The sequence below is a fragment of the Caretta caretta genome, chromosome 11, assembly GCF_965140235.1.
Source record: "Caretta caretta isolate rCarCar2 chromosome 11, rCarCar1.hap1, whole genome shotgun sequence".
Taxonomy (NCBI): Eukaryota; Metazoa; Chordata; order Testudines; family Cheloniidae; genus Caretta; species Caretta caretta.
Genome location: NC_134216.1, coordinates 32,632,994 through 32,654,755, shown reverse-complemented (window position 1 = coordinate 32,654,755; position 21,762 = coordinate 32,632,994). Strand labels below are relative to the sequence as shown.

General features: G+C 44.8%; 1 protein-coding gene across 6 annotated transcripts in view; it reads left to right on the top strand.

Moving 5' to 3' along the window:
* The window catches only part of WDSUB1 (WD repeat, sterile alpha motif and U-box domain containing 1), a 73,884-nt gene that overhangs the window by 39,054 nt on the left and 13,068 nt on the right, over positions 1–21,762 (top strand). The window contains exon 10 of one of the 6 annotated variants that reach the window (XR_007359141.2): positions 5,293–5,478. The exons of 4 other annotated variants lie outside the window; for them this stretch is intronic. Coding sequence is in view for 1 of the 2 variants with exons in the window: in XM_048869543.2 (XP_048725500.1) it covers positions 55–65 (11 nt within the window). In the remaining variant the exon portion in view is untranslated. Of the gene's footprint in view, positions 1–54; positions 430–5,292; positions 5,479–21,762 lie in introns of those variants that run through there. One more of the 6 variants, XM_048869543.2, reaches the window with a different exon arrangement.

The following is a 21,762-nucleotide window of genomic DNA, read 5'->3' as shown; positions in this document are numbered from 1 at the left end:
ATGTTGTTTGATTAGCTGGTAGCAACAGCTAATTTCCTTTATTTTCTTTCTCAGCTCTTCTTTGAAGGGGGAGGTGAAAGGTCTTCAGGGTACCCCACAAGGTGGAATTTCCAAATGCTCCTTCCTGGGTCCAAGGGTTTTTTTGCATTTGGGTGGTGGCAGCGTTTACCAAGCCAAGGTCAGAGAAAAGCTGTAACCTTGGGAGTTTAATACAAACCTGGAGTGGCAAGTATTAATTTTTAAAATCCTTGCGAGCCCCCACCTTCTGTACTCAAAGTGACAGAGTGAGGATTCAGCCTTGACACGTGTACACACTATAGTCAATGATTCTAGCTAATGTAAGCAGTGAACTGTTTTTTGTTGATTTTTTCCTGTCAGTCTGAAGAATCTGTGTGTGTTTGAAACATGTAGAGGCCATCAACCCTGGATTTAGTTGTGAATTATTTTGGGTGGAAAATACTGTAATTGAAAGAAATCTCATAAACAAAAATATGTGCTTTTTGCTAGATTTTTTTCTGTTAGCCATAGATGTTACGTTAGTTTCTAAAGTTAGTAGGGATTAGAAGAAGCTTGCTTGGTACAAGTAGTTTTTACAGCTATTAATCAAAAAGACACCTGGTATACAGTCCTACAATTTTATGCCAAAAAAGTTGGGAGCTATATTGCAGAAGTCTGCCCAGAGGAAGTACTCTTCTATCAGGGCTGGGCTGTGGATGTCTGGCATGCCCAGTCAGCTGCTGAGTTGTGACTGGGGACAATAGCAGGGCAAGCAAGGTCAGAAAGCCGGGAAGTCAGGGTTGGGCACTAGCATGTCAGAGTTGAACCAGGTCAGGATACCAAGAAGTCAGGGCTGGGTGCCAGGTTACAGATAACAGTCCAGTAGTGAAGTCAAGGACAGATTAGGGTCAGAGGCCGGAGTCTAGGGTCTGTCGCAAACAGGGTCTGGAACAGAAGTAAGCAGGCAGGCAGTCTTGTTGTTGCTCAGACAGCTCACCATCATGGCTTCCTAATTTATATACTGGTATTGGCCAGTCAGTGAGCTGGGAGTGGCCTCTGCTTAGGCCCTGTTGGTGGTACTTCCTGCTGAGCCTATCTTTGCAGGGTCCTCCTATGCACACCTATCTCTAATGGCAATGCGGAGGCGTCAGTGGCCCAGAACCCCAATGGGCTCAGATTCTAGCCCTACAAGTTCTTACATACATATACTAATTGTGAGAGGCCCCAGGGTACAATTTGGACTGTTGAATCATTGTGCCCCCTTAACTCTCCAGTCTGGTGTGTCCTATGCCCTGCTTTGCAGTGTGAGCTGCCACTTGGCCCACTCACCCCTGCTTCTAGTGTGCAAGTCACTCCCAGACAACTACTAGTGCTATGCTCAGCCACTCTTGAATTACACATAAGGCGACACCTGCATATCCCTCAGCCCCAGCTTTGCACGGCACTCCAGAAATGTGCGTCTTACACTGCTCAAGACCTCGTTGATCAGAGTAAGCTCATTAGTTTGTCATTCCATCAAAGGGTATGAATATGCACCAGCCCTTGTAACCGGAATAGATTCCCCAAACTTAGGTCAAAAGCACACTGGCTTAGAGAAAACATAAAATAAGTATATTAACACAGAAATATAGATTTTAATTGATAAGTGGTGTAGAATTGGTTACAAAAGGAAGTAAAAGGTAAAATCACATCTAATTCCTAAACTTTATCAAGCTAAGTTAAGTTTGAAGTAACAAGGTTTCTCTTACCCAGTTGCCTACAGCAGTCTGTGCTAACTGGAAAGCTTTTCCAGTTAGGACCACTCCCCCCAGTCCAAATGTTCCTTTGTCTTCCAGATGATCTTGTTGCCTTCAGAATAGGTAGGGAAGGAGAGGTGGTCTGGGGCCTTTGTTCCCCCTTTTAATATCTTTACTCTTTTTACTGGAAAAGTCCTTGCTGCGTCATGGGGTCAGGCAGCTCCCTGGTTTACGTGCTCGAGCAACTATCTTTCATGTGAATTATAAATTTCTTGTTAACAACTCCTCCCCTGCTAGTGAATGGCCGGTGATGGTTGCTTTACACCTGGCTGGGTGTTGGTCACTCTTTTGTTGCCACTGAAGAGCGAGTCTGTGGACATTGCCCAGACTCCTGTTTCAGTAGCAAACATACAACAAAATTTCATGACTTCATGTACCATGATACACAGATTTTAACAGGACAGTGATGTTCAAAAGACCATAACTTTTCCAATGATACCTCACAAGGCATGCTTTGTACAAATAGATCATAACCATATACAAGTGGTGAGTATGGGGGTACAGGGTATTATTTTGAGGTACACTGTGTCACACTAATAGACAAGGTCACAACAAATATTTTATAATGAGGTACTAGTATATATCAGATCACAGGAGGCATTATTGCATGAACTGCCTCATTGGGTTCTAGAAGTCAGTAGTTAGCTCTTGCATTTCTGAGAGTAGGTATCCATAAAAGACCGTTCTCCCAAGGAAGACCATTTCTGAAAAGCAAATGATAAACTCATTTTCTGTATAAATTTTATTAAACGTTGGAGATGGCCTAAAACTGTGCTGTGGTGCTAATCAGCTGAGACTAATCAGATAATGCTGTCTACAGGGTTATGTGAAAATTGAAAACTGTGGGACTGATAGTCTCCAGGAGGACTGACCCACTGTACATATCACACTCAGTACTAAGATGACACCATTGAGAACTAATTACAAACTACAAATAAGAAAATGAAATCTGATTTGGCAGAACCTGTGATAAGGATTGGTTATAGGATGCAGAGAAAAACAATGTATTGATTTTAAATATTTGAGTTAGAATAATCAGGAATTGACTCTAACCAAAAAAAAAAAAAAAAAAAAAATATGAATGTCATTTTTTAATATTACAAGCACTGCACCCCAAGGAGAGCTGTTAAAACATGCAGGCACATATCTGAGCCATACTTTCAAGGTTGGTAAACCCAAATTTTGACAAGCGCAATGATTTTTCTTATTTGTTTGCAAATGTCTGTGATACTTTATGGAGCAAATACAACCCCAGTCTCTGCAATAGTGGAGGTCCCCTTAACAGCAGAATCAGTGATACAAAGAGACAGCTGGATAGTGGGCATGGAGCCCAGCTCTATGAGAGGCTCTGTATGTGACTGCATGGAAGACATGGCCAGAAGATCTGCTGCTTCATGGATCTTTCTGTCTTCTCCTTACTGCAGGATGCGTTAGGATTGTGTCTTTGGGCTGAAGTGGCCTCCATGCGTTAGATTCAATTCCACTGCCATTCCAAGGAGATATTCAGTGTTCAAATCACTGGCCTGTGTTTCCCTGGGCTTGCACCTGTATGCCTCATTTTTTAATGCTCTTTTTTTTATTAAACTCTGACTACAAAGGGCCAGTTTTTTTACCAATGTGTCTGTCCCGCGAGGGTTTGTGAACCCAAGCATTATGGCTAGAACACAAAGTGATCCTTCATGTCAATGTCCTTGAATTCCAGGCAATTCACAAAGCTAATGTGCTTTTCTCCCTCACACCATGGACTTGTCATGCCACAGGCATCCAAACGAACCACACAACAATCTACTAACAAAACAGACAAGAGAAGGGCACGGTCAATCAGCATTGTCAAGAAGTTATGAACTAGGACTTTTGCATCAAGAAGGGCATTTCTCCCATTGCTGCGCACTGACAAGGTTATTAGAACCAGCTGGCCAATTATCTCATTTGGAGATTTTTTTCAAATCAGATGTGGTCCCTGAAGAACAGTGTACTCAAAATTGTCTTTTGGGTCTGGAGTATTCCTTCAGTTGACGTATTTGCAACAAAAGACAAGAAGAAATGCCATCAGTTCTGTTCGCGAGCAAGTCAAGGTCCAGGCTCATTAACTGATGTTTTTCCCCTGAGGTGGGGACTGAGTCTCATGTACACAATTTCCCTATTCCAACCCACAGGCAACCCTTAAGTTGATTTGTAAGACTACATCAAGATAATTCTTCTAGCTTCAACTTGGGTGAGACAATGCTGGCTCTTGAATCGAGAGGCTGTGAATATCCAACTTCTATGGCCTCTGCCTCTGCTTTCAGAGCTACTGTCCCAGCAGCTTGGATGGATGTTAGACTCAAAAATCCTGTACCTTTATGGCATGGCTATTGAGTGGTTAGGCAGGGAAGCACTGCCCAGTGGCAGTTCAGAAGGTATTGCTTACCAGTAGAAAACGATCCACTTATTTAGCAAAGTGGAAACTGTTTCTAATCTGGTCCACTCCACATACCTCCATCAGAAGCTAAGATTCAGGGAATTTTATAGTACCTGTTATATCTCAAATCCTCATGCCTCTAAGCTACCTGATAGTTCACTTAGCAGTGATCTCAGCAGTTCACCGTCCCATTCAGAGATCAGTTTTTTCAAACCAGATGGTCTCTGGATTTTTAACGGGGATTGTTTGACACACACACCCCTTCCCCCCCCCCCGGTTAAGAACGCATTGCCACTTTGGGATCTTAGCACTGTATTAACTGCTTTAATGCCCCCTCTTTTGGGGCCTGTGGCCTCTTCCTCTTTGCCTCATCTGTGTTCTTACTGCTATCACATCAGCCAGAAGAGTGGATGAGCTACAGGCTCTCATGGCAGGGTTTTTCAAATACAATGTTTTGCAAACAAAAGTAGCTTTGAAGCCCCAACTGAAGTTTTTAATTAGGTGATATATGCTTTTAATTTGAATATACTTACTGTTTTTGTTTTAGTTTTTCCAAAACCATATTCATATGAGGACAAAACATCTACATTGTATGTAATGAGAGCATTATCCTTTTATCTGAACAAGACTAAGCCTTCCAGGCTGTCTCCTTAGCTATTTTGTTCCTTACATTATCAGAATGAGTGGTCAAGGAGTAAACACAGACAATTTCTAGATAAATTATGCCCCGTATTACCACAGTTTATGGGGTAGCGAAAGCTTTTCTTCCACAAACTATTGGCTTGTACAACAAGAGCTCATACTGCACATTTGTAGGACTGCCCCCTGATCCTCGATGCATGCCTTCACTCATCATTACACCAAAACTGTACTGAGATATGGTGCAAATTTTGGGAAGGCTGTTTTGCAGTCACTATTTAAGTAGACTCCAAGACCCACCTCCCAAAGGTAGTGCTTGTAAGTCACCTGAGTGGAATACATGTGTGCAACCACTCAAAGAAGAAAAAAGTTACTTACCTGTATTATAACTGTTCTTCGAGACATTGTTGTACAAGAGTATTCCATGACCCATCCTCCACCTGTTTTTCCATGTTGTAGCGCAAAGGAACTGAGGGAAGTCAGGATGACACCACCAGTATATAGCCTTGGGAGGGGACAGGAGAATGTACTGCCCCGATGGGTACTTCTGCAGAAAACTCTCCAGCTCCAGTGTGCTGGGCGCGTGCACACCGGAATGGAATACACATGTGCAACAATATCTCAAAGATAAAAGTTACAACACAGGTAAGTAGCTGTTTTTTATAGCATCATGGACCTCCAATGCCTGTCTGTTAGCAGTGTTAATAGTGCCTGTGCTGTCAGAGAGAAGGCCAGAGGGGGAGCAGGTGGGGAGCTCCATCCCCAACTGCTTTAAAAGTGTAGTAAAATTACTACCAAGAATTGGACGGGGACAGGAGGAGCCACTTCATCCACGTCCCTGGGAAAGCAGATACCGTTTAGGACACCTATGCTTTGGGTGTCCCTAAACCTCCAACTGCCAGAAGCTGGGACTGGGACAATAGGGGGTGAATTACTTGAAATTGCTCTATTCTGTTCATTCCCTCTGAAACATCGGGCACTGACCACTGTCAAAATACAGGATACTGGGCTAGGTGGACTACTGCTCTCACGCATTATGGCCATTCTTATGCTCTTGTAATAGAGGCTAAATATTTGGGAACCATATATCCTCTAAGCTGACTGGGTGTTGCAGGCATTTCCGTGTAGAGTGAAGTGTATCCTTTCCCCCCACAACAAGATCTGGAGCAGGGACACATTCCATCATCACGAAGTCAGGCTCAGGAATGAGTGCCATGTCAGTGTAGCAGAATTAGCGCTGAGAGAGAGGAGTTGTCATTGCTGCTCAGAGTCTGAGTAAAGCGCCATATAAGACACGACCTTGAAACATTATTGATAGTAGCTGTGTGGTCCAGCCATGATGGTAGTTTAGTGATAAATTTTATTTGACAACATAATTGACACTGAGGCTGGGTTGTCAGATCAAAAAGGAGAATTTTCTATTTCCTGGCAAACTTACATATACTATTCACTTATTGGAATGATGACTAAGGAAGAAAAATATTCTTATGAATTTTTCTCAGTGTAACTAAGGCCATGTCTACACAGCAAGTTACTGCATAACAAGCCAGCACCAGCTTGCTGTGCAGTAATCACCTCTGGGAGCATTGCTACAGCACACTGAAATGTGCAGTAATCCGTAATCCTCTGAAATACAGTAGTTTAATATATACAATAGCTTAATTCCCTAAAGGCCACGTTACTTCTGAAGGAGAACATCCACATGGAGGTTTGAGGCACTTTAATTTATGCCATTAACACCTTTAGTTTATTCACCTTTCCTTTCCTGAGAGTCCCTGTGTAGACAAGACCTGATTTTTCGGGTCTTTTCATGCCCAAAATGGCTACAGACCGGGGGGGTGAGTTGTATGGGCCCATGGTGCCCAGGCTCCAGCAATATTCAGGGCCCGGGGCCTGGCTCCAGCAATATTCAGGGCCCGGGTCTCTCCCCTGGCCCCGCCTGCTGCCCCTACGCCTCCCCCTGGCCCCGGAGTTCCCTGCCTCTCCACTGCAGCTCCCTGCTGCCTCTGCTCTGCTGGCTCCTGGCATCAGCTGCCACCACAGGATCCTAGTGCCCCCAACCCCTAGTGCCAGGGCAGGCTGACCCTGACCCTGCCCTTCCGCCTCGGACCCTTCCTTTTTCTGGCGGGACACTCCACCAGCACAGGGGGCCCCCCGCCCGCAGTCACTGCTCCTGTCCCACGCTGGGCAAGGGGCAGCCCCATCCCCCACCCCCAGTGAGTCTACAGCGAGGGGCAGCAGCAGGGGAGGAGGCGCACATGTGATGGCAGCCTCATGCCCCGGTACCCACCACAGGGGAGGCGAGGGGGCTTCCTGTACCTGAGAGGGGCCCTAGGAGCTCGTGCAGTGACAGTGGTGTGGGGTGAGTGTGTTGCCAGGGGGATGCAAGGGGGCCCCTCCCTCAGAGCTCGCTGCTGGTGGTGGGGAGAGGGCTGAGGGGAGTCTTCCTCTCTGGCCCCAGCCCTGGGGCAGCCTGCCTGCACCCCAAACTCATCCCCAGCCCTGCCCCACCCCAATCCTCTGCCCTAGCCCTGAGCCTCTCCCATACCCGAAACCCCTCATCCCCAGCCAAAGCCCTCATCCCCCCACACCCTAACTCTCTGCCCCAGACCTGAGCCCCTCCTGCATCATGAACCCCTCATCTCCAGCCCCACCCCACAGCCCTCACCACACATCCCCAGCCTCACCCCTGCACCCCCTTCCTCTGCATCCCTTCCCACCCCCAAAATCCCTCCCAGAGCCTGCACCCCTCACGCCCGCCTGCACCCAAACGCCGTCCCAGAGCCTGCACCCCCGCCCCCTTCCTACATACACTATCCTGCCCCCAAACTCCCTCCCAGAGCCTGCACCCCTCACCCCCTGCCCCAGCCTGGAGCCTGCATCCAGCACCCAAACTCCACCCCAGAGCCTGCATCCCAGACTCCCTCCCAGAGCCCAATCTCTCACCCCTTCTGCACCCTAGACCTTCTCCCCCAACCCAAACTCCCTCCCAGAGCCTTAGGCAGTGGGGGGCAGAGTTTGGGGGGGGTGGGTTCTGAGCACCACCAAAATTTCTACAAACCTGCCACCCCTGCTACAGATAGTGGCTTCTTTGCAGTACTTTTTGTGGGGGAGGGGGAATTGCAGGCCCTATCTACTACCTCACTCTTGGTTCTGCATTTCTTTGGAATCGATTCTCTTCTCTCCAAGGTGCCCAACAGCAGTTGTCCACAAGCCAACAGTGTACATCCAGTTATTTCAAAGGGGCACCATCAACTTGAAAGTCGCATTTCTGTGAGGGAGTGGTCTGCCTGCCACAGATCCTATCACCCAAAATTATTAAAGCTGAAAGAAGTCAGCAATAAAAAAAATTCAGGGTGTTTATTTTGTGCATTTGACAGCAATTTCTGTAGTCATCTTTTCCTTTGCTGGAAAGACCCTTTAAACATCAACAAGGGAGTTGAAAAACATAGTTTTTCAAGAAAGGAAATATTAGGATATCTGTTTAAACAGTGCTCTATCAGAAAATGGATATTAAAAAATTAGCCAATTTTAAAATCATTCAAGTTGATAGTATCCCTTTAAATAAGAGTCAGTGTCCTGATATTCCAATATGCTGTACGCTCACAAGTCCCGTGCTTCTGAACATTAGGCCACAAATTTATTTGGCATAGGATAGAAAATAAAATTAATTCACAATTACTTATTTTCTTATTTTATCTAACCAAAATTACAATAGAAGTACCTCTTCTTTCTTATCTGCGATAGGCTCACAACTTGGATTGCAAAGTATGAAAGTGTTGCATAGATAGTAAATAAAAATAGTTTCTCTCAGCCTAAAAGCTTTTAGGATTTCTCCCAGCCTGTCTGACTTACAGTTTAAGTGTGTCTTTAGAAATCTGTGTGTATCATGTCTCAAGATGGCTGGGTGTCTCCTTTTCCACTCCTTGGTGTCCCATTCCCTTTCTTCTGGAAATGCAGCATTTACGAGGATTCAGGTAGCCAGTTGTGAAGGAGCCACATTGTCCTTTTAGACAGGTTTCAGAGTAGCAGCCCTGTTAGTCTGTATTCGCAAAAAGAAAAGGAGTACTTGTGGCACCTTAGAGACTAACAAATTTATTTGAGCATAAGCTTTCATGAGCTACAGCCACAAGTATTCCTTTTCTTATTGTCCTTTTAGTCCTTACACAGTAATTGTGTGTTTATTTCTGCAGTTCAGCCATGGTTGATAACTGATATATAATATAGGTGTCTTTCCTTATATTGTTTTCTGTTAGTTTTACATCTTTAGTCTTTACTTGAGTCCTGATTTGCATTTAATAAAAAGGGTTTCTTTGCTTCCCTGCAAAGGCGTTTAATCGAAGAGAAGGCAACCAGCAGAGGTTCACATAACATTTCATTAGCCCCTCTGATTGTTTTTGACACCTCTTTGAAAGAGTGCTTCATTACCATGCAAATAGAACTAGCCTCTGTTCCCAGACTAATTGTCATCTAACATAATATAAAGAACACAGGTTTCAGAGTAACAGCCCTGTTAGTCTGTATTCGCAAAAAGAAAAGGAGTACTTGTGGCACCTTAGAGACTAACCAATTTATTTGAGCATGAGCTTTCGTGAGCTACAGCTCACTTCATCAGATGTATACCGTGGAAACTGCAGCAGACTTTATATACACACAGAGAATATGAAACAATACCTCCTCCCACCCCACTGTCCTGCTGGTAATAGCTTATCTAAAGTGATCAACAGGTGGGCCATTTCCAGCACAAATCCAGGTTTTCTCACCCTCCACCCCCCCACACAAATTCACTCTCCTGCTGGTGCTAGCCCATCCAAAGTGACAACTCTTTACATAATCAAGTCGGGCTATTTCCTGCATAAATCCAGGTTTTCTCACATCCCCCCCACCCCCATACACACACAAACTCACTCTCCTGCTGGTAATAGCTCATCTAAACTGACCACTCTCCAAGTTTAAATCCAAGTTAAACCAGAACATCTGGGGGGGGGGGGGGGGTAGGAAAAAACAAGAGGAAACAGGCTACCTTGCATAATGACTTAGCCACTCCCAGTCTCTATTTAAGCCTAAATTAATAGTATCCAATTTGCAAATGAATTCCAATTCAGCAGTTTCTCGCTGGAGTCTGGATTTGAAGTTTTTTTGTTTTAAGATAGCGACCTTCATGTCTGTGATTGCGTGACCAGAGAGATTGAAGTGTTCTCCGAATGGTTTATGAATGTTATAATTCTTGACATCTGATTTGTGTCCATTTATTCTTTTACGTAGAGACTGTCCAGTTTGACCAATGTACATGGCAGAGGGGCATTGCTGGCACATGATGGCATATATCACATTGGTGGATGTGCAGGTGAACGAGCCTCTGATAGTGTGGCTGATGTTATTAGGCCCTGTGATGGTGTCCCCTGAATAGATATGTGGGCACAATTGGCAACGGGCTTTGTTGCAAGGATAAGTTCCTGGGTTAGTGGTTCTGTTGTGTGGTATGTGGTTGTTGGTGAGTATTTGCTTCAGGTTGCGGGGCTGTCTGTAGGCAAGGACTGGCCTGTCTCCCAAGACTTGTGAGAGTGTTGGGTCATCCTTTAGGATAGGTTGTAGATCCTTAATAATGCGTTGGAGGGGTTTTAGTTGGGGGCTGAAGGTGACCGCTAGTGGCGTTCTGTTATTTTCTTTGTTAGGCCTCTCCTGTAGTAGGTAACTTCTGGGAACTCTTCTGGCTCTATCAATCTGTTTCTTTACTTCTGCAGGTGGGTATTGTAGTTGTAAGAAAGCTTGACAGAGATCTTGTAGGTGTTTGTCTCTGTCTGAGGGGTTGGAGCAAATGCGGTTGTATCGCAGAGCTTGGCTGTAGACGATGGATCGTGTGGTGTGGTCAGGGTGAAAGCTGGAGGCATGCAGGTAGGAATAGCGGTCAGTAGGTTTCCGGTATAGGGTGGTGTTTATGTGGCACGATTGTTTATTAGCACTGTAGTGTCCAGGAAGTGGATCTCTTGTGTGGACTGGACCAGGCTGAGGTTGGTGGTGGGATGGAAATTGTTGAAATCATGGTGGAATTCCTCAAGGGCTTCTTTTCCATGGGTCCAGATGATGAAGATGTCATCAATATAGCGCAAGTAGAGTAGGGGCTTTAGGGGACGAGAGCTGAGGAAGCGTTGTTCTAAATCAGCCATAAAAATGTTGGCATACTGTGGGGCCATGCGGGTACCCATAGCAGTGCCGCTGATCTGAAGGTATACATTGTCCCCAAATGTGAAATAGTTATGGGTAAGGACAAAGTCACAAAGTTCAGCCACCAGGTTAGACGTGACATTATCGGGGATAGTGTTCTTGACGGCTTGTAGTCCATCTTTGTGTGGAATGTTGGTGTAGAGGGCTTCTACATCCATAGTAGCCAGGATGGTGTTATCAGGAAGATCACCGATGGATTGAAGTTTCCTCAGGAAGTCAGTGGTGTCTCGAAGGTAGCTGGGAGTGCTGGTAGCGTAGGGCCTGAGGAGGGAGTCTACATAGCCAGACAATCCTGCTGTCAGGGTGCCAATGCCTGAGATGATGGGGCGCCCAGGATTTCCAGGTTTATGGATCTTGGGTAGTAGATAGAATATCCCAGGTCGGGGTTCCAGGAGTGTGTCTGTGCGGATTTGATCTTGTGCTTTTTCAGGAAGTTTCTTGAGCAAATGCTGTAGTGAGAAAACCTGGATTTATGCAGGAAATAGCCCGACTTGATTATGTAAAGAGTTGTCACTTTGGATGGGCTAGCACCAGCAGGAGAGTGAATTTGTGTGGGGGGGTGGAGGGTGAGAAAACCTGGATTTGTGCTGGAAATGGCCCACCTGATGATCACTTTAGATAAGCTATTACCAGCAGGACAGTGGGGTGGGAGGAGGTATTGTTTCATATTCTCTGTGTATATATAAAGTCTGCTGCAGTTTCCACGGTATGCATCTGATGAAGTGAGCTGTAGCTCACGAAAGCTCATGTTCAAATAAATTGGTTAGTCTCTAAGGTGCCACAAGTACTCCTTTTCTTTTTATAAAGAACACAGTGATACATTTCACAAGTTTTTGGACAGCAAGATACTGACCATCACAGACATGTTTTCTAGTAAAATATAGTCTCATAGTCAAACAAGGTGCAGAAAATTTGCATTCTTGGCAAACATAGTTGCCTGTTCATTGCAGCTATATGATGAGGACAAGCTTAGAAAAAAGATAGCAGTAATAAGAAGTATATTCTTCTCACATCACCAGCCAATAATAAAAGAGTTGTTTCACCCAGTAGACAGGTCAATCAAGTGTGCTGGTGCCATGGTTTCCCTCAGAGTCCCTTATCTCTCTCCAGTTTTCCAAGAGTTTAGACAAGTTCTGCTTTGCCAAAAAAAACATGGTGAATCTTGATTAAAAGTAGTATTAAAGGGCTTCAGATGAACCCCCCCCAACCCTCCCAGCACAACCAGACTTTCCTGCAAAGGACTTGGAATACCTCTTCAGAGAGGTGTTATGTGTATTGGAGCTCAAAAGAGGAAATCTCCTAGGGATCAGCCTTCTAGGCTGTAGCGTTCCTTGGCCAGTTGGTACAATTTGTGGATTGTTTTGAGATAACAGGTTTTGCATCCAGTTGAGATCAAGAATCCTTGATGATGTCTTCTATGTCTGAATGGTACATTATATCAACCAATAAAGAAGTCTCTGTATCTTGAGCAGGAAAAATAAGGAGCGTCAAAAGTGCATCTCTGGCATGAAAATTACTTACTAGGTTACCAAAAGAAAAAAAAAAGACTTTTCATCCACCAGTGTTACCCATCTAACAGGAGAACAGAAGCAAAGTGGACTGGCCCAGTCACCAGAATTTTCTCCTACAAAAGTGGTTGTTGAACCCCAGAATTCTTCATTGTGTTTTCAAGACGTGGAGTTCTTTCAACATGGATCTGTTTGCAATGGGGAAGCAAGCTCAAGAAATGTTGCAGTCAGTTAAAGGAAGTAAGGGTCTGGAAAACAGGGATTTTTCCATTCTCTGGATAGAACACTTAAAGTATACTCGTCCTCCTCGATCCTTCATCTCTGAGGTGCCGTGAAAAGTGATAGCGGCTATGATGCATGATTCTTTCCATGTTCCATGAGTACCAGAACATTTACCTTTTCTCCTTTTACCTGAATCCAGCCTTGGGCACAGTCAATTTTTGGCATTCGCCAGACTTGGTCAGCATTTTATTTTACTGGCACCCAGGAATTTAGGACAGTCAATAGGACAGAGCTGGTAATGCCACCATATAGTTAAAGTTGTCTGACACTTCCAGTTATAAGAACCTGTTTTCAATTTCATATTACTTTGCCAAACTTTAACTATTCAGGCTGAAATTTTCCATGCCAAGTTTCAGCAAAAATGGTTCAGCCATTTCCAAGAAATGCAATTAGGGAAAAATACTTTGCCCATCTTAAAATATTTCTCATAACCATTCAGTTTAGAAACTCTAGCACCTCCATGCTTTGAAGTAATTACTTGAAATTTGGCAGGACGGTTGAGTTGGTTTCAGGAATATGCCTATGGGTATTCCCACAAAAAATTGCCCAAATTTGGCCAAGTTATCTCAAAAAATTCAATTTGCATATGCTCAGCAGAGGCTTGTTAGTGCGTGGCAGGTACATTCTGTAAAAAATTCATCAGCACTGAGCATGCTGCAGCCCAGGATTTCAGGGGTCTGAGCAGGACTTTTCTTGCAGTTGCTGCTTCCAGTTATTGTGGGCTGCTGTGGCACTGTGGATCTGAGTTGTCTCTCCTGAGCTCTCAGTGCTCCATTGCTGGTTCCCAGACAGTGTGGAGGAGGTATGTCCCCTCTGCATTTGGGTTGGTAAGAGCTGACCCTTGAAGGAATGGGGGTGGAGAGAGTATATGAAGATAAGGAACCCAGCAATGAAACTTGAACTGGCTAGGCAAGGGGTTTTGGGGACATTGGGAGACAGGATGAGAGGGAGACTGACTGGCTAGGGAAAGAGACTGTGACATGGAGCCAGAGTCGAGAACTGAGATAAGGAGCCTGGGGAGAGAGATTAGAGCGAGAAGTTGGGGTGGAGGGAAAGTGAAGTCAGGAAGCCCATAGAGGAAGACTGGGATGAAGAGCTGGGGGGTGGGTGGGTAGTTAGGTTGGTAGACTGGGACCAGTTAAGCGATGAGATGGACTAGACCAAAGAGCTAGGGGCAGGAGTGGGGAGGAGACAGGACTGGCACATAGGGTAGGTGAGAGGGGATGGAGAAGAAGGGGGTCAGGTCTGAGGGGAACGAGGACTGAAAGGTCTATAGCCTCTAGAGCGTATGCCTTTCAGAACCTGGAATGGAAAGCAAGATTCCTCAGTCAAAACATTCATCTGCTGCTAGCAAGTAACTGTGAAACCCATTGCAAAGTATGTATCTCATTCCTCTCTACTGCTGGTCCGTGTAGACAAAGACAGCCTACTACTGCTATCAGTTATTCAACTACAATTCATGGGAATATGACGTCACATGACGGAATTCGTTTTTTCAGTTTACTTGTTTTTTAAACTCGGAAAATTACAAATCAAAAAACCTATGTCTTATGGAAAGAAATAGTTTGTGACAGTATAATCATAGACTAATGTAATGCGAATACATAAGGAGACCAAATGAAGGTTGCACAGACAAACCTAATTCTGGCATTTTCTAATTTTTGAGTGCTTGACATTGCAACCGTAATATTCTTCTAATGTAGTTTTTTGATTCATAAATAAAATGAAGGAAGTTTACATTGCAAATGAGTTGCTATGGACACTTAGGTCTTTTGGAACTCACTCAGCTGGAGGCATAGTGATTTACTGAGCTAAGGATAATTAAGGATATGATTTGGTTACAGAGACTTTAACAGATTTCCATGACTTCTTCAGCTTGAGCCTCGGGGTGGGTGGGACTCGGACTTCAGCATCAGCCCCACCATGACCATACCCTCATTTTTTTTCCCATGACTGTTCCATGTATTTTGCTTACTTTTACTGTGACAAAATTGTCTCCATAATGATCATCCTTCTGTCTTGTTGCACGTTTATCAGGCTCTGTAGAGTAGATTTTAGTGCCTTCTTGAATGTGACATTCCAAAGACGAATCCTGAGTGCTTGGGATCCAGTATGTCTGAGACCTTCTCCAGCTTGTCCCCCCAGTGGAGATTTGGAGAGTTGTTGAGCATACACCATTTATTCCAAATGGTAATGCTGTGTGCTGGGCTGGGAATAGCTCAACAGAAATCTATCCCAACTACCTGGTTGGAAAATGTGGCTTTTATGAAACTAGTTTTTCAGAAATAATGTTTTAGATAGCTCAATACGTTTTGATTGGAGCTTAACTAGGAGAGGGCTTTTGAGGAGGCAACTGGGATGACCTAATCCTGCTTGACAGAAATTTAGGAAGCCTGTCTGTGTGTTCTAGATTGGGCAAAGATGGTTATAAAAAATATGATTTTGAGGTATGGAAGTAAAAAAAAAAAATTACGATGTTTTGCTTTGCTTTCCTTTGTGTTTTTTTTTTTTCCTTTGTCAGTTGCAAATTCGCCTTTGGGCTTATTGCAATATTAACATGCAAAAGACTCTCTAAGATGGGGTGGGCAAATTTTTTGTCCTGAGGGCCACATCTGGGTGGGAAAATTGCATGCAGGGCCATGAATGTAGGGCTGGGGGAAGGGTTTGGGGTGCGGGAGGGAGTGCGGGGTGTGGGAGGGGGTGTGGTGTGCAGGAAGGGGCTCAGGGCAAGGGGTTGGGGCGGAGGAGGGGTGCGGAGTGTACAAGGGGGCTCAGGGCAGGGTGTTGGGGTGCCGGAGGGGTGTGGCACCAGGCTCAGGGCAGGGTGTTGGGGCGCAGGAGGGGTGCAGCACCAGGCTCAGGGCAGGGTGTTGGGGCACAGGAGGGGTGCAGCACCAGGCTCAGGGCAGGGTGTTGGGGTGCAGGAGGGGTATGGGGTGTGGGCTGCAGCCCGGTGCTGCTTACCTGGAGCGGCCCTGGGGTGGCAGCAGGGCTCAGGCAGGCTGCCTGCCTGCCCTGGCTCCGCACCGCTCCTGGAAGCAGCCAGCACCACATCTTTGCAGCCCTGGGGGAGGGAGGGCAGAGAGCTCCGTGCGCTGTCCTTGCCTGCAGGCACTGCACCCCGCAGCTCCCATTGCCCACGGTCCACATTCCCGGCCAATGGGAGCTGCAGGGGGTGGTGCCTGCAGGTGAGAGCAACACATGTCCGTCTCTCTCCCCCCTTTCCCCCCCCCCCCCGGGGCTGCAGGGACATGGTGCTGGCTGCTTCGGGGAGCTGTGCGGGGCCCGCAGCACCACAAGGGTGGCAATCCCGTGGGCTGGATCCAAAGCCCTGGTGGACCAGATCTGGCCCACGGGCTGTAGTTTCCCCTCCCCTGCTCTAAGAATAAACAGGAATTTATTATCATATTTCCATCCTTGTGTTACATGTCATATCAACCTTATAAAGAAATGTGGGGCAATTTTGCTTCTGATTTTTCTTACTCTCTGGCATCTGCTGTCATTTCTGATTAAAATGACTCCCACAACAATGTGACTGAGTTTGAATCCTCTAGCATACATTGTCTGAGACAGTTGATTAATTGTACAGTAAAGCAGGAAGCACTGGTATGTTAAAAGCATGTTGGCAGATCGTGATAGTTTTGCATGACAGTCTACAGATAAAGTACAGTAGTTAGACTGAATGGTTTGGGTAGCAAACCTTTACTCCAGTAACAAAGATTGAAAATTATACCAGACTAAGAACTATCATTTGCTATATTCAGTACTCTCCCATTGCTGGAAACCCAGTAACAGATTCAAAACCAGCTTCAAACCAACAGGCAAAAAACGGAAAGCTTTATGGTATTGCTTAACATACGCATCTGCGACAGGGATGGATCACTTGATGGTTACCTGTTCTGTTCATTCCTTCTGGGGCACTCGGCATTGGCCACTGTCAGAAGACAATATACTGAGCTAAATGGACCTTTGGTCTGACCCAGTATGGCCATTCTTCTGTTCTTATGTTAATCAGTTAAAGTTTGTAATGCACTATTGTATTGCTCTAAAAATCACCAGAATACACACACACTGTAGTCCTATATCTGGAGGCTAGTCATTCCCTTAAGTCTCCAGCATTGTTAGAGAGCTGTTCCTTGAAAAACATCCCAATGTTTGGCAGTTATGCATGGACCCAGACTCAAACAGATGAGCTCCACTTCTGCAGCAAGAGGCTGTGATGACTTAAAATTCCCACACACCATCTTTATATAAAAGGAGTCAGTTAAATCTAGGAATCCCTGAAAAGTTTTTTAATCAACCCTTCCCAAAAGTCTATGGCCCTCCCTTTTTCATAGTGGTGGATAGCAGTTGTTTATGGGGGGAGGATTTTTTTGTGGGGAGGGTTAGATTTTGCAGTTGCATCCAGTGAGCTGTTCTACCTTCAATCTTAGTAGAGCAAGCAATATATAAACCAGGCAGAGAATTTGCAATAATGTATTCATGTAAATTAGAAATCCCAATTGCAGGCACTAATTATGTGTCAAAGTTTGTAACTATGCTTCACTAGAAAAGGACAACTATGACTAAACAAATGTACATTTTGATCATACATTTATGAAAAAAGTGTTAATTGTCTGAATTGTGCTTTATTTTTTCATATAAAATGGTGTTTGGTCTGTGGAAGGAGGCTGTATGTATACTGTCAGAACTATTTTCCTTGTGGGTACTACTTTTCTTTGGTTTAAGTCAAATATATATTTGATGCTCTTGATTCATTCACTGAGGGCTTGGCTACACTTGCGAGTTACAGCGCAATAAAGGAGCCCCGAGCGCACTAGCTCACTACCCGTCCACACTGGCAAGGCACGTAGAGCGCTCTGACTCCGCGGCTACAGCGCTGCTGGTACTCCACCTCGGCGAGTGGAAAAACGTTTGCTGCACCCCCGGTGTGAATGAGAGTGCATTACTGCACTCTGATCAGCCTCCGGAAACGTCCCATAATCCCCTTAAGTCAAGTGGCCGCTCTTGTCATTGTTTTTGAATTGCTGCAGGAATGCGGATATGCCCTTTGAAAGCTCCGTTTCTGACAGCCAGCTGCTTATCTGCTCTGAGACAAGGCAAGCCATTAGTGTGGAATGCTGTGTGTGTGTGAGAGAGAGAGAGAGAGAGGCAGGGGGGAGGGGGGTCTGCCGCTGTCTGAATTTACAAGACAGCATGCTGACATGCTCTCAGCCCCTGAAAAACCCACTCTCTCTCCCCCCACATACACACAACACGCTCTCTCTCACGCTCCACCACCACCACCCCCCATTTGAAAAGCACGTTGCAGTCACTTGCAAGTTGGGATAGCTGCCCATGATGCACCGCGCCCAGTGCCGCTGCAAGTGCTGCTAATGTGGCCATGCCAGTGCACTTGAAGCTGTCAGTGTGGACAGACTGCAGCGCTTTCCCTATTGCGCTCTCCGAAGGCTGGTTTAACTCAAAGCGCTCTACACCTGCAAGTGTAGCCATGCCCTAAGATTTCTACATGGAGCCTGTTTTGTTCTGGTAGTGGGGCTAAGCGTATGCAATTTTAATGTAGTACTTTATGTAGTATAATAACAATACTGCAATTCTGTGTTAGTTTGCAAATACCCAGATCAGTATATTAGTTTTCTTTCCTTGTAAATCAGAAGGAGAATAAACTGACTCTCAGCCAAACATGAAAATAAATACAATTGTTTCTTACTTCCCTGTATTATCTCTCATCTCTTTTATATTTAGTGGTTGGTTCCTGTTATTTAGCATTTAGTAGTATAGGTTGACTCCCATCTCAAACTGGCCCAGGATGCCACCTGCCATCGCCTATTGGTTAAATGTTCAAATACAGTAACTCCTCACTTAAAGTCGTCCCAGTTAACGTTGTTACGTTGCTGATCCATTAGGGAACATGCTCGTTTAAAGTTGTGCAATGCTTATAACGTCGTTTGGCAGCCTCCTGCTTTGTCCACTGCTTGCAGGAAGAGCAGCCAGTTGGCGCTTGCTGGTGGGGGCTTGGAACCAGGGTGGACAGGCAGCCCCCCATCAGCTCCCTGCTCCCCTAAGGTCCCTGTGCAGCAGCTGCCCAGTAGGCTAGTAGCCGGCAGTTCAGCTGTCCCTCCCCCCACTACCGTGTGCTGCTCCTGCCCTCTGCTTGGAGCTGCTCTCCAGAGCCTCCTGCTTGCTTGGGGGAGGGGTGGGGGGGGAGGAGAGGAGGGCTAATGTCCCCCCTGCTCCTGCACCCTGCTTACCCCATCTCCATAGAGCAGGGGAGACACACAACAGGGCTCAGGACAGAGGGAGCTTCCTGGTAGCAGCTGCTGGGGTCTCAGCTTGCTGATTAATTTAACAAGGTAGGTTTCAGAGTAACAGCCGTGTTAGTCTGTATTCGCAAAAAGAAAAGGAGTACTTGTGGCACCTTAGAGACTAACCAATTTATTTGAGCATGAGCTTTCGTGAGCTACAGCTCACTTCATCAGATGAAGTGAGCTGTAGCTCACGAAAGCTCATGCTCAAATAAATTGGTTAGTCTCTAAGGTGCCACAAGTACTCCTTTTCTTTTAACAAGGTAGTGTACTTAAGAGTGGTGTCAGCATACCTAAAGGGAAATGTGTATGTCTCTCTCTTTCACACACAGGGTGTGTGTCTCTGTCTGTCTGCCATGCTGTCTCCCCTTCCTCCATTCGTGCTGCCTTGTAGAGTGTGAGGCTACATTAACAACGAGTTAACCCTTGAGGGCTCAGCCAATTGCTAGTTCATCATTTAGCAGTACGGCATTCCCTGGGAAATGTCCCACCCTCTGACTCCACCACCTCAACCAAACTTCACAATCATTGTCGCTGTGTACAGTATTAAATTATTTGTTTAAAACTTATAGAGTGGGTGTGTGTATATGTATATATAGTCTTTTGTCTGGCAAAAAAAAAATTCCCTGGAACCTAACCCCCCTATTTATGTGAATTCTTATGGGGAAATTTGATTCGCTTAACATCGTTTTGCTTAGTCACATTTTTCAGGAACATAACTACAACATTAAGTGAGGAGTTACTGTAGGTTCCTTTATGCTTTCTTCCATGCTGCCCCTCACGCTGGGGAGAAGCTCTCCATAAATATCAGCAAAACGTACTCAATATCCTCCATCAAAATCCTCCTTACAACTCTCTTTTGTGAGGCCTACAAATTATTTTTGACAATGCTTAGGCTGCTGGTGTGCTGAAACCATTGCCTATCATGCTGACCAGTATTCTCATTGTTTCCTTGTACTTCCCTGACAGACTATATCCATCTGTTGTCTCGTGTCTTATATTTAGATTGTAAGCTCTTCAGAGCAGGGACTGTCTTTTTGTTCACTTCGTACAGTACCTAGCACAATGTGACCTAGTTCACGGCTGGGGCTCCTAGGCTTTACAATAATACAAATAATAGAAAATCTCAGGGCAAGGTGTTAATGAAATACATTGTATGAATCGCTATATACATACTCAATATAAAACTCTATAAAAAGAGTTAACCACGGTGGTGATTAGGGGCTAGTTTTAAGAACCCCATACAGTAACTCTACCAGCACGGTTATTAAAGGGATTAAGCTCTCTTCTTTGTCCAAGTAGAGGCCAGCAAAAGAGGTGGCACTGGCTGTGGTTCCTTTGAGTTGAAGAGCTGCTGGACAAAAGGAAAGTTAATGACTAAGTCCACCTATCTTATCATATGCGCTCCAGGGCAGATGACTTCAGCTAAGGGTTTCCCAGGCATACAGGTGCCTAATAAGATTTTTCTAAAGCACCTAACTCCCAGTCATGAAAATCAATCCCTAAATGTCTGTCTGTCTTTTGAAAATGAGATTTAGGCACCTAAGTCACCTTAAGTGCTTTTGAAAATTTTACCCTTTATGATGTAAGATCACTGGGAGAACTTTAAAAGGGGAAACCTTGTTTGGTTCCACAGTCCTAAGGAGAGGTCTCCTTCTCTTGTCCTAAGCTGGATAAACCTTGGGATGGGTCCCATACAGTTCTTATGCAAATAAATTATGTGGAATATAGAATTTAGTTGTATCCCAGGACAAAGACCAAAGTTATCTATAGAGATCATCTAAGTGAGACAGAATATCATCATGGACAACCCCAGAAACTGAGAGCACAGCTGTGGAAACTGAGACTGAAAAACTTGTGACTAAGGCTGTCAAGTGATTAAAAAAATTAATCATGATTAATCGCACTGTTAAACAATAGTAGAATACCATTTATTTAAATATTTTGGATGTTTTCTATGTTTTCAAATATATTGATTTTAATTACAACAGAGAATACGAACTGCTCACTTTATATTTATTTTTATTACAAATATTTGCACTGTAAAAAAACAAAAGAAATAGCATTTTTCAATTCACCTAATACAAGTACTGTAGTGAAGTCTCTTTATCATGAAAGTTGAACTTACAAATGTAGAATTATATAAAAAAAACTGCATTCAAAAGTAAAACAATGTAAAACTTTACAGTCTAAAGTCCACTCAGTCCTATTTCTTGTTCAACCAGTTGGACAGACAAACAAGTTTGTTTACATTTGCAGGAGATAATGCTGCCCGCTTCTTGTTCACAGTGTCACCTGAAAGTGAGAACAGGTGTTTGCATGGCACTGTTGTAGCTGGCGTCACAAGATATTTATATGCCAGATGCGCTAAAGGTTCAAGTGTCCCTTCATGCTTCAACAACCATTCCAGAGGACATGAGTCCATGCTGATGATGGGTTCTGCTTAATAATGCTCCAAAGCAGTGCGGACCTATGCATGTTCATTTTCACTATCTGAGTCAGATGCCACTAGCAGAAGGCTGATTTTCTTATTTGATGGTTCGGGTTCTCTAGTTTCTGCAACAGAGTGTTGCTCTTTTAAGACTTCTGAAAGCAAGCTCCACATCTCA